Source organism: Rhineura floridana, chromosome 2, assembly GCF_030035675.1.
Source record: "Rhineura floridana isolate rRhiFlo1 chromosome 2, rRhiFlo1.hap2, whole genome shotgun sequence".
NCBI classification, from domain to species: domain Eukaryota; kingdom Metazoa; phylum Chordata; class Lepidosauria; order Squamata; family Rhineuridae; genus Rhineura; species Rhineura floridana.
The window spans coordinates 103,573,619-103,587,376 of record NC_084481.1 but is presented as its reverse complement, the minus strand read 5'-3'; the positions used below and the strand labels follow the sequence as shown (position 1 = coordinate 103,587,376).

Genomic DNA, 13,758 nt, shown 5'->3' with positions numbered 1-13,758 from the left:
GCCAACAAAAACAGCCAGATTGGCGGGTACTAGAGAGAGGGCATTCTCAGTGGCGGCCCCCACTCTTTGGAACTCCCTCCCACAAGATCTCCGGCACGCCTCTTCCCTAAATGTATTTCGGAAAGCCTTAAAGACCTGGCTCTTTCAACAGGCCTTCGGGGTTTCTGAGGAGGGTTAACTGCTATAACTGTAATGCCTCCTGCCCTCTTTTAATACTGTTGTTGCAGATTTATTGATTTTACACTGTTTTATATTGTATCACTGTATTTTATTAATTGTATTTTAATGATTTTGTACGTCGCCTAGAGTGGCCATTGGCCAGATAGGCGACACAGAAATTAAATTTATTTATTATATATATTTATAAATTTCTCCCAGTTGCTTGGCATGGGACTCATGAACATTAAGAATACTAGGATTAAAAAATACTTCAGTTTAAGAGGATAGTCAAAAGGCATATATTTAATTATTAGTAAGTGGCAGTAAAGACTTTCTACAGTTTCCCATGCTCACTTATGATTTGGCATCTCCTGTTCCACTGTGGCTTCTGATAGTATCTTATATGAAGCTACATATCCACAATAACAGACCATTTGAAGACACAAACCCAAGGACTAGATCCTGCAACAAACCTCAGTGCCCACTCTGTCCCTGTTTGCTTAGGCAACACTATTACAGGGCCGAATACCATTAGCCATATCACTGGGAACTGCACATGTTCCAAAATGATATATATGATCTCCTGCCACCAGTGCACTTCTGCTATTTACATAGGACCTGCTTGATATATGTCATCCTTCCTTCCCCAATCTGGTATCCTCCAAATGTTTTAGATTATAAATCCAATCTGCCATGCTAATTTGGGTTGATGGGAGTATTAGCCCAAAATATCTGGAGGGCACCAGATTAGGGAAGGCTGTCTATGTGAATATCCTATCCTTCATTAATGTTTGCAATACTTTTAAAAAAAACTATCTTTGTGGCCATCACCATGAATTCTATTAGCTAATTACGCTCTGTGTGAAGTATTTCTACAGCACTGTTGATACATATTGAGCCTTACCAAGACAAAATCATAGATACCAGCCCTCAAAATCCACATGACCCCTTGTCTACAGCAGGGATGGAGAACTTGTGGTCCTCCAGATGTTGTACTCCAAGTCCTATCACACCTCAGCATTGGACTTGCTGATCTTGCTGAGCTGGTCTGATGTTGGACAGTCACCAAGTTCTCATATTGAGAGACAGGGAAATGCATCTCCATCTACCCATTTGTTGTTTTATAGATCAATTTCACTGGACCGGCCTGAATTCTAATATAAAAGAATAAGAGAATGCATCCCTATCCACCTTCCCCTCTCTGCTCATTATTTTTATTTATTTATTGTTTAGCTTATTTATATACCACCTTTTGCACAGGCCATAGGGTGGTTTACAACAAAACAACATCCAAGATATATAAAACCCATTTTTCAAAATCCGTTAAAAACACACAACAAATCACTAAATGACAGTTAGGCTGTGAACACACTAGTCGCCTATAGCAAAGCGATTCCATATGCCACACCTTTGCCACATCTGCCAATCAGTTGCGAAATCTGTTTGAAGCTGAAGTTTTTTAAAAATGCACTCAAGCTGCTCCCAAAAGGTCTTACAGTAAAAGGGAGCAGGGTTTGACTAGCATTGTGTACCCCCATTTTCAGAAGAGAGAGATGGAGACACACTGGAACCGGCAGAACAGGGAGTATGTCCCTACCCTTACTAATAACAGCAGCAGAGAGTTCTCTCCTCTTCCAAATCCCATCCAAAATGGTGTCTTGACCAGCCACCTGATGCTAAAGATGAGGCCAGATGCAACTCATAAGGGAGAGAGTTCCACAGGCAAGGAGCTATTACTGAAAAAGCCCTTTCCTGGGCACCTGCCCCATGTACTTTATCCTGCCTAGGGACCACCAGGAGGGCTTCATCTCTCTAATTCCCCCCCATCAACTTTATTACTAAAGAGACTCACAGCACTATTGTGCCTTTCTAATACAGAACTCTTATTTTCAGGACAATTTGAGCCTGTAACGTCTGTAGTTTAAGTGAGCTTTTAGCTGTTCTGCCATAGGCTGAGCTGGTTGTATGAAACTATTATTGCTGCGCATCACATGCTGAGCTTTGGAGAAGCTATTGTAACTACAACTTTTCAAGGAGCTGCAATTATGCGTTTTAAAAAGGATATAGAAAAAGCTGACCAATTGTCTCGCTGCCAGACTATTCTGCCCATTCTCTCTTGGTGCTCCTTTCCCCTAAACTATATTAAAAACAAAAGCCTTCTTCCACGAAGCATTAGATTTCTATTCAAGATGGGGAGAAACTTATGTCCAGCCCATATGCCTTGTTACTTTGGCTTTTCCCCTCCGTCTGTTGTCTCTCCCTGCTCTTTTCTAAATGTAGAACTGTAAGCTTCTTGGGGTGGGAACCTTTGGCTTATGCTTCTGTGTAAAAATACCAGGCACATGATGGCACTATATGAGCAAACCCATAATAAACGGCAGACTGTGAGCAGCTTTCAGCCTGTAGCAAAGGTCAACAAGGCTCCACTAGAAACTGCAGTTGTCACAGGTTCGAACAGTGAATGGCACACACTATTATTTAATTATAGTTTACTTCTCAAATTTTGCCCATTGAGTTAGTTGGGACTTGGGTGGTCGCGGTTCTTGGGGGGGGGAGAATTACCCCGAGGAAACCATCTTGGCTCAACAGCAGTAAGCAACACCATACACCAATAGCGAGAAGTGCCTGGTTTGTCCCTCCCCAACCTCTTGCAGCACACAGGTAAGACTGCACGGGCGGAAAGGGCGCTCCCGCCTCTCCTTGTATGGCGAGAGGCCACAGGCGGCTCCCTCTCCTCAGGAAGGAGAGAATCACGGCACAGCCAGGCAACCTCACGCGGAAGTCCAAGTATTCGAGAGCTGCTGGGATTATATGAAACAGAAACGGCAGACAAAGGGGTGGAGAAGCCTAAACAAAGCATGTTGGGGGTCGCTCCGATGGAGGCCCTAGGATTATTCCTCTAGAGTGCTGCAAGATCGAGTTGAGTTCTAGTAAGGAGACATCTCCTGATTTTGCTTCGCGAGGGAAGGAGAGAGAAGCACTAACTTCTTGCTTCACGAGAGAAGGAGAGAGAAGCACCATGCAGGTAAGAAAAAAAGAAAGCCCTTTGCAGAAAGCATATGCAAAGCCTTCTTCTAGAGAGCCGGTATTTTTCACACTGTTCCGGTTACTTTCATCTGAACCAGCAATTTTGCCGCTTGACCTTATGAACGGTCGTAAACTGACCAATCACATTCGAGGGAAAGAGAAATTGGCGCGGTCGCTCCCTGCGGATCGACCTTGGGTTGTTCTGTAGCACCTGTACATTTTGGCTGAGGGATGGGCAGAAGATAGATTGGGATCTGCTAGCGGAACTTTGGATGCTTTGCAGGAGATCCTCGTGGTTTTCTGACTCCTAACCGTTTAACAACAGCAACGACAAAGAGACCTTTCCCACCTAACTTAGTCTGATGAAACGAACTAAACAAACCAGTAGGAGAGCACTTTTAATGTGAAAAGGCTGAGCTGAGCTCAGTTCTGGTGCTGAAAACAAGTGTTTAGATTCAGTGCACTTAGAGCACCTGTTCTTTAATTCTAACTCTATCCTTTTACACCTGGTTCTGGTTGGTGGATCTTGCGGTTCTAGGTTTTAGGGTGGTTTTTTTTAGCCAAGTAGATCTGAGAAGCCTCAAGTTTGCCTATCCCTGCTAGACAGTATAAAGAAGTGGTGTGTCAAACAGAATGAGGTTAGATTTCATTTATTATTTAGAGTGCCAAGGGAAAGATGAAAAAGACATCATTTGGTATCATTCGGGCACAATTCATATATATAAAACTGAAACTGAAACGATAGCTCTTAGCTTCGTTTCCTTGCTGATCTCATCCAGACCTGATTCCCCCATACACTTATTTCTAAATCATTGAGTTCCTATTCACATTAGAAAGGAAATGGACTACCTTCAAGTCAATTCTGACTTATGGCGACCCTATGAATAGGATTTTCATGGTAAGCAGTATTCAGAGGGAGTTTACCATTGCCTTCCTCTGAGGCTGAGAGGCAGTGACTGGCCCAAGGTCACCCAGTTAGCTTCATGGCTGTGTGGGGATTCAAACCCTGGTCTCCCAGGTTGTAGTCTAACACCTTAACCACTACACCACACTGGCTCCATCTCCCATTTTAAAAAAAGAAATTAATTAATGTCTATGTGAAATTGGTTTTCTGATCACTCTGCCTCTCAATGTAGTAACAGGTAACTTAGAATCCAAAATCTTCTGTGGTATTTCACGGGCATTTTGTGCTACAACTGTTCCACTTTTGTTGTCTTGAGACTCTGATAAGTCTACCTCTGATGGAAGTGCAGTTGCAGTCTCAGTAGTCTCACCCATTGTTAGTTCACAACTTGGAGTGCTTTGCAGATCTCTTCTGTTCCTCCTGTAGACAGTTAAATCATCAGTCTGAACCAAATATGATCTTGGAGTCATATTTTGGCTAGTTACTTTTGCTGGTTTCCACACTCTATTTTGCCAAACATTAACAGAATCACCAACCTGCAAAGGTGGTAAAGGCTTTGCACCTTTGTCATAGTAATGTTACTGTTTTTCTTCTCTTCTCTCCATATGTGCCTGTATGCCACCTTTTACCTGCTGAGGTTGTAACAATGGTGCTGAGATAGGCAACCTGGTTCTTAAATGTCTCCCCATTAAAAGTTGATGCTGTATCTACTGTAGGCGTAGTTCTGTAATTCAGTAAACTAAGATATAGATCTGTGTTATCCGGACTAGATTTCTTCAGAATCCTCTTTACAGTTGGATTGCTCTTTCTGCCATTCATTGGATTGAGGAAATAATGAACTGAATGTTGTGTGAACAAAGCCCCACTCTTTGGCAAACATTTTAGCCTCTAGAGCAAAATTGAGGGCCGTTATTATTGACAACCTCTTCAAGTATACTATGTCTTGCAAATATAGATTTACAGTGTAAAATTACTGACTTGCTTATAATGTTCTCAAGCAAACATTTCCACATATTGTGAATAATAATCAACCAAAAGTATAGTCTTTTCTTTGAAATTCAAACAAGTCCATTCCTAGCTTCTGCCAAGGTCTTCTTGGAATTTCATGAAGTAACATTGATTCTTTTTGGTTTTTATTTCTGAATGTGTGACATGTGGTACATGACAGTACTCATTTTTCAATTTGAGCACATATGCCTGGCCTATATACAACTGCTTGTGCCCTCTTTTTGCATAATTCAACACCCAGATGACTCTCGTGTATAATTTTCAATATCTCTTTCCTCAAATCTTGTGATACTATGATTCTGTCACTTTTAAAAATGAGTCCATTGTGAACACTTAGTTCCTCTCTGTAATTCCAATAGACACTTATACTCTCTGGAGCTTCCACTCTTCTATCTGGCCACCCCTGCAAAATAGCATTTTTCAGGATTTGCAACATGCTATCATTTTCAGTAGCCACCTGATATTCTTTCAGTTTTAATTCAGAGATTGGTAAATAAGACACCATGAGGTTAACCTCAACTTCTTCAGAACCTATTCCTTCTTCCAGTTCAATATATGCCGTGGACAGGGTATCAGAAATTATTAATTCTTTGCCTGGTCTGTAGTTCACTTGTAACTGATATTTCTACAGTGTCAGCTGCCATCTTTGGGTTCTTGGAGGTGCATTATGCAAAGGTTTTCTGAAAATTGCCTCCTATGGTTGGTGGTCTGTCTCCACAGCCACTTTTTTTCCATAGAGAAATTGATGGGATCTTGTGCATCCAAACACTATTGCCAACATTTCCTTTTCTATTTGAGCATAGTTCTATTGGGCTGCAGTCATTGCTTTAGAAGCATATGCAACAGGTGCACCTCTTTGCAACCGTACAGCACCTAATCCTGTAGAACTACCGTCTACTGACAGAGTTATAGGTTCTTTCACATTATAATATTTCAAAACAGGAGCTTTTGTTAGTAGCTCTTTCAACTGTGTGAATGCTATTTCATGAACTGGCATCCAGCAAAATTCAACATCTTGGGCCAACAACTGTCTTAAAGGAGTTGTCACTGTTGCCACATTTTGGATAAACTTTGCTAAAGTCACCATTCCTAGAAACCTTAGAAGATCGTCTTTGTTATTTCAGTGATGGTCTCTATTTTAAATGAATCAGGTTTTAGTTCTTTGGTTATTTCAGTCATGGCAAATTGCATTTTACTTGGTCCAGTTTCAGATTCCTTTCTCGGCACTTGTCCAGAACTTTCTTCAGTCTCTTATGTTTCTGTTTGGTCTTCCCACACACCAGGATATCATCTATGTAGCATGTGACCCCATCAATACCCTCAAATGTATGTTGAATCATTCTCTGATAGACCTCAGGAGCTAAAGAGATACCATATGGCATTCTTGTAAGCCAGTACTTGCCAGAAGGTATATTAAATGTACAGAGTTTGGAACTTTTGTCATCTAGCTGAATTTGCCAGAATCTACTACTGGCATCAAGGACAGCAAACAATTCTGCTTCTGCTAGCTTACTGGTAATTTATTCTACAATAGGCAATTGAAAATGTTCTGTTAAAATTGCTCTGTTCATATCTCTTGGATCTAAACATAGTCTTATCTGGTCTCGGCCAGGCTTGTCTACAAGCACAATTGAATTCACCCACTCTGTAGGTTCTTCTACCTTCACTATGACTTTCAGTTGTTCCATATGAGTCAGTTCCTTCTGGACTTTATCCCTTAGTGTACCACTGGAACCTTCCGAGGTACATGAATTACAGGTGGAACCTATGGGATGATTTTGATGGAGTATTTCTCTGGTAAGTAACCTAAGCCTTCAAATACATTTTTGCATTCTGTTGCAACATCCCATTGATTTACTGGTGCTCTTTTCATTAAATTGACTCTTTTTACCAAATTTAAATTAGTCACAGCCCAGAGACCCAGTACAGCTTGTGCATCAAAGTCTACTATCTGAAATTCTAACTCAGCTCTTTGATCTTTATATTTGCAATCCAGTTTACATTTACCAGACACATGTAGCCTTTTTTCCAGAGCAGGTTATTAATCTGGTATTTAGATGCTGAAGTGGTTCAACTTGCAAGGCTCTGTATGTTTTCAAAGACATTGCATTAGCCTGTGCACCTGTGTCAATCTTAAAGGTCACATACTTGTGATCATTTATGAGAAGATCCACACACCATTCATCTTCCAGAGTTGTAGAATTCAATGTGCCAATGAAGAAATCATGAGCAGTTTTAGCTGTATCTTCTACCGAAAAAGTGTCGGCCTTGAAGTTTTCTATCTCTAGTTTTACACATTTTAGCAAAATGATTAACTTTGCCACTCCTTCTGCATTCCTTTCCATATGTAGGACAAACATTTATGTCATGATGACTGATACCACACTTGCAGTGGCAGTGCCGTAACTAGCTTTTCATGTGCCCTGTGCAAGGTTTTATTTTTAGGCCCCTTAATTTTTTTTTGGGGGGGGGGGAAGTAATAATAAAACAAATACAATATAACAATTGTTTATAAATAATTTTTGTGTACACAAGAAATATACAAGATCATTCACATGTATTTATAAATGAAAATAATTATTTTAATTGCACTTTTCTGGCTTTCATTTCAGCAAATTCGTTGATTACATCATCATAATTAATATCTTTAACGATATTATATTCAATCAAAATTATGGAAACATTGGATAATTGTTCTTGTCCGATAGTCGATCTTAAATAATTCTTAATTAATTTTAACTTGCTAAAACTTCTCTCACACGAAGCAGTAGAAATGGGAAGAGTGAGAAATATTCGGAGAGCAACATTGATATTCGGATATGATTCAATTAATCCAAAGTCATGAAGAGCCTGTGGAAAATCAAGCAGAGTTGCAGTTTTAATGTTTTGTATTAGTGTCGAGGCTTCAAGCTTAAAGCTTTGAATTTCACATGTGAGCTTGTACATATTTAAATCTTTGCTATACTTAATAGCGAGATCTGCAGCCGATTTTTGTAAATCAGCAACGCTCATCGATTGTCAATAACACATAAACGCAAAAACAAAGTAATTCATTCGTTATCGAATCACAAGTCGAAGTCAGACTAGTTAACAAACAGCATCAACAATATTTTCAGCTGTGGTCGTTGGGTAAAAAGTGGCATAAACCATGACATAAACATAAACATTCGCTCCCGTCACGTGCGTGACGCGTCAATCAGTCCTGTGATTCAGTCATTCAGATGCTGGTGAGCAGAGGGTGTCGAGGGCGTCCAGGGACTGAGCGACGCAATGACCAATTGCTAAACTGCTAAATAACGCAATGGGCTGCCTGGGCCCACTCAACGCACTCGGTTCACCGACATCTGAACCGCACAGCAGAGCAATGCAGTGAAATTTAAAATGTGAAAATATTATTATATTTGACAATTTTTTTTGTCAGTTCCATTTCAGGGGGCCCTTTGTCCTGGGCCCTGGGCCTGTGCACCTGTTGCACCTGCCTAGTTACGGCACTGTGCAGTGGGTCTCTGCTGCTTTTGCATGCCTCTGTGGCATTTCCTTTTCTCTGGGGAGCCCAGGGGTCCTATGGGAAGAAAGGGCAGGATATAAATCAAATAAATAAATAGTAGTGCCAGGGCTCCATTTACTCTGAGGGTGGCTTACTTTCAGCTTTTCAAAGGTACTTTTACCCTTTAAGGCATCCATTTGCTTTTCTGTTGCTCCAAAATCTTTCAAGTGTTTTGCAGCCACTTCTGCCCAGCATAAATTGACTGCATGCTCAAGAGTTAAATCACTCTCTCTCAGTAATTTGGCTCTCAGTCTGTCTGTCTGAATGCCACACACTATGCGATCCTTAATAAGAGAATCACACAGCTCCCCAAATTCACAGGTCTGAGCCAAAAGCTTCAAATCAGTTCTGGTGTAGAACCTGTGCCTTTCATAAGTAACATTTCTTCTGGGCACACAATATGCTTCAAATTTATTCATCAAAACTTGAATTTTATATTTATCTGCATCATCATCAAACTGGAAAGTATTAAATACCTCTCTTGCTTCTTCACCTGCCACATGCAGAAATAATGCTGACTGGAGTCTCTCTTCTTTCTTATCTGCTCCACTTGCAGTGCAGTACAATTCAACTCTTGCTTGCATCTTTTCCAGTTCTCTGTAGCATTTCCTTCAAACACCAACTTTCCTGGAGGCTTCAGCTGGTCCATTCTTCGCTGCCTTATTTTTAGTTAGTCTTCTGACACCATGCAATAATTGCAAGATCATAAATGAACCACAAATACTGTATTAGAAAGAACAAAGTTTACTTAACAATGTGTTGCTGCAGAACTAGAGAGAGAGAGAGAGAGAGAGAGAGAGAGTGTTCATATATAATATATATATATAAAAACTCAGAGCTTGGAAGTAATTCATTACTTTTTTGGAGAATGAGTGGGTAATTCCTTTATATTTTAATTGTACTAGGAGAAATTTTATTACTTTTGTGGAGTAATTGTAATGTTTCCAGCATTACATTTGGGTATTACTGTATTTGGGGGTGGGAAGCAAGGGAAGTCTTCTGCTCCTCTGATTTGTGGATGAAAATCATGTGCCTTAAACTGGGCTTCTGTGCAGCATCGCTCTTCCCTTACGCTCTGTGGGTGGGTAGGAGGTGATACGGGAGGAGATGGAGAGTCAGATGGGGTGGGGTGGAGAAAACAATTGTTTTAAAAAACGGATAGTGGTGGTGAAGAATGGAGTGGAGGGAAAAAGGAGCCAGAGGGCAAGAACATGGATAAAGGAGGAGGAGGCAGCAGCTGAATGGAGATAAAAAACTGTGGAGGTGAAAGATGACAACGTGTGAGTGTGTGTGTGTGTGTGTGTGTGTGAGAGAGAGAGAGAGAGAGAGAGAGAGAGAGAGTGTACTGTGTTTGCACTTGACACACAAAGTGGTCTCCACCACCCTCTCTGGCTACTGTGCTGCATTTGCAGTATTTTAACTGTTTTGCATCTCAGGGGAAAATGTTTGCTTGGGTGAGTGTCCCTTAGTTGGTGGCAGGGCAGAGTCTTGAAGGTGGTTAAGTGAGAGAGAGTATGCTTGCTGGCTGAGTGTGTGTATATAGGGCAGTGTTTCCCAAGCTTTTAATTTTTTTTGTTGCTGGACTACAGTTCCCATAATTCCTGACCATTGGCCATGCTGGCTGGGGCTGATGGGAGTTGTAGTCCAGCAACAAAAAAATAAAAAAGTTTGGGAAACACTGATGTAGGGGAAGGGTTGCACTTGGTTTGACGTGCAAAGATCTGAGTAGTGGCCTCTGCCTCCCTATCCACCTCCCTTACCAGCGGAGAGACCACCACTGCTATCTTATGGGTAAAAAGAATTATTCTACTACTCTGTATGTGTTTATTTTTAATGTTGTTTTAGGCTACTTAGATGTGCAGCAGCCAAGGCCAGCACCTTGTAGGCGTTTTTTAAAAAAAGTAACAGAAATGTAATTGTAGTGATTACTTTTGAGAAAAAGCAAAGTAATCAGTTACTTTCAGAGCAATTGCTACCGTAACAGTAATAACTACTTTTTGGGCCATGTAATTGTAACTGTAATTTATTACTTTTTAAAAGTAATCTTCCAACCTCTGATAAAACTGAAACTGAGACAGATAGCTCTTAGGTTCCTTTCTTTGTTGGTCTCATCCAGAACTGATTTCCCCATACAACTATTTCCAAATCATTTGAATTCCTGCTCACATTACAATACTGAAAGCATAAGAGTTAATGTTTTTTGGGGGTGCAGCCTGTAAGCAGAAACAAGTCCTCACTCAGTTCAGTGGGGCTTACTCATAAGTAAATTGTTATAGTTGTGATAGATACAGAAATATTTAAACACCATTGTTTTGCTTTTTCCTAAACTAACAGTTGGGAAATGTATGTAAAACTTGTTTATCTACCCATGCAATTAAAGTTTCCCAAGAGTCTCATACCTCTTTAGGTAAGGGTGGTGGCATGCAGTCTGCTGAACAGTGACAGGCCAATAAGGGTGTTGTTGGTTCCTAGTACCTATTTCCTAGTTCCCAGGTCCTAGTTCTTTACGGCAGAAGGCACTGAAGTTTAGATGCTGCTGCATCCACCTCAAAATAAGGCACTAAGGACCAAGTTTAGCTTCATGCTTAAGAGCCATTCCCTTTCTCTGGGTAACAGTTTGGGAATCATCATTCTGTGATATAGATTGGACTAGGGTAAGAGAACATTTTTTTAGACAGTACAGTAGTTTGTAACCACCTTTATGATGAAGCAATGACTGGGTACCTACCCTTTTAACTTTTCCTTTTATGTTGTGCTCTACTCTTTTGGATACTGTCCAAATCTTTCCAGTTCCAGATTTCAAACATCCTGTCTGAAAATGTCTATAAACGAAACTAGTACTTAAAGACATTTTGGGACAGAATCATATTTGAAATCTGGGAACTGGAAGGATTTTGGGAGTCCTTAAAAGATAATTATTTATTTTAAAATTTATAAATAATAACTTATAAAAATAATCCTTTGAGCAATTAATTAGAGAGAATTTTGGATTAATTAACAAAGGTAATTAATGAAGGAGCTGTCTGTCTCTTTCTCCGTCTTTTATGCTGATATTCCCAAACAGAGCTACACTGTGTACTAACTGTATGATGCATTTTGAATCTGGGTTATTTTAATGCATTTTAGCAGCACTTGAGTGCTTTTGAAGCTGAATTGCAGCAGAAGATTTATTAAGTCCTGACTACAAAGTAGAATATGAATAGAGATGAAGAGCTAAGATGGTAAGATGTTTTCAAGGTGGTGAAGAGTCACAAAACAAAGTTATCTAAACATCACGATGACCTGTCACTAAACTAGAACACAACAGCAACATGCTGTGCCCTCATAACTTCAATCTCCTAGCTGGTCATCCAAGCCCAAGCCCACCCCGAGGTGAAAGATTCACTTCCACTAACAATCTAAGGGTGCCTGACAGATGGTGACTACAAGATAGGAACATGAGATTACCCTATCCTGGGTCTTTGTCAGCACATTAGATTTACCAAGCTCTCTTGTTCACACTTCCCAACTTTTCTGGAGAAAAAATGTGATATATCCTTTAGTATCTGCCAGGACTTAGACTCCAGTGTTATAGCCGGTGAATCAAGTGAGGTATCCAGAGCACAGCCTTGTCCTGATTTCTTGGATGAGTTTCAGTTGGTACAGCTAGAGGATGTTGACAAGGTGCTTGGACAGGTTCGTGCAACCACTTCTGTACTGGATCCTTGCCCTTCTTGGCTAATAAAAGCTAACAGGGTTGGAACAGCTGCCTGGGCTAGGGAAGTGATTAATGCCTCTCTGCAAGAGGGAGTGGTCCCTGGCTGCCTGAAACAGGCAGTAATGAGACCACTCCTGAAGAGACCCTCCCTGGACCCAGAAAATCTTTTTTTAAAAAAATAATTTTTATTCAAATTTTTCAAAAGACAAACAAAACAAAGTCAAACAACAAAAACATAACAATACAACAAAAGAAAAAAAATAAAATAGTTGACTTCCAATTTGTCGCAGATCAGCTATAAGTATATAATATATATCAAACCTGTCCCTTAATATATACATACAGGATCACTTTTCTCCATAGGCTATCTTAGTTAATCGTCAAATCCCAATATCATCATTTTATTTTGATCTTTCAACAAAAAGTCTAAAAGAGGCTTCCATTCCTTAAGAAATGTGTCTGTCGATTTTTCTCTAAGTAAACATGTCAATTTATCCATCTCTACTACCGTATATTCCGGCGTATAAGACGACTTTTTAACCCTGGAAAATCTTCTCCAAAGTCGGGGGTCGTCTTATACGCCGGGTGTCGTCTTATTAGGGTTGCCATATTGCCCGGATAGCCGGGTTTTACCCGGATTCTAAGCATGCCACCTGGCACCCGGCTAGCCCCTTAGGTGGCCCGGATTCTCAGCTTTCATTTAAAAAAAAAATTAAGTTTCTAGGTGGTGCGGTTCTCGAGATATATATAAAAACATCAGGCACCCCCCCCCGGTTAAATCTTTTTTTAAACTACTGTATAGCACTTCGTAGCTTTAACCCCGCCCGTTCAGGATTTCAGCCAATCAGTGAAGTGTTTGTTTGGTGGCAGTGTCAGCAAAACTTCATTGTGAGGCCAGAAAATGGTGGTTTCCCCTCCTGTTTATCTGAAAATCTCATAAATTGGGTAGGTATATACATTTCAGTTTTTCCCCCTGTTGTGTGTAGGAGTCAGATCCTGGGCAGTGTTTTGAAAACCTTCCCAATAGTTGCTTTTGGGGGTAAAAACAGTGCTAATCCCATATGTCCAGAGTAAATCCTATTGAATTCAGTAGGAATTACTTTTGAGTAGACATGATTATGAATATGCTGAAAATCAATGGGACTTTGGAGTGAATGTAAAAAAGAATTGTGTTTGTGTTCTCTTTCTGCCCCCCCCCCAGTCCTATTTTAAAGCAAGTAGGCAGGGCTTACTTAGGTATTGCAGTTTTTATTCTGTAGGAAACTAATACTGATTTTTAAAAAACTAATACTGATTTTTCTGCGATGACCAATTGGTTTGACAATAAACTATTATATGGGCTGTATGTATTTATACATCTGCAGTGTGTGCGTGTGTGTATGGAGTCTTTCCAACACCCCTGTGAGGTAGGGTTGG

The 13,758-nt window shown here is 40.3% G+C and overlaps 1 protein-coding gene across 4 annotated transcripts in view; it reads left to right on the top strand.

Moving 5' to 3' along the window:
- Window positions 1–2,826: 2,826 nt before the first annotated feature.
- The window catches only part of ANO9 (anoctamin 9), a 115,676-nt gene continuing 104,744 nt past the window's right edge, over window positions 2,827–13,758 (top strand). For 2 of the 4 annotated variants that reach the window (XM_061609900.1, XM_061609909.1), the window contains exon 1: window positions 2,827–3,184. In XM_061609900.1, coding sequence (XP_061465884.1) covers window positions 3,179–3,184 — 6 coding nt within the window. In that variant the 5' untranslated portion in view covers window positions 2,827–3,178. Of the gene's footprint in view, window positions 3,185–11,165; window positions 11,300–11,845; window positions 11,867–13,758 lie in introns of those variants that run through there. The other 2 variants (XM_061609902.1, XM_061609901.1) reach the window with 2 other exon arrangements.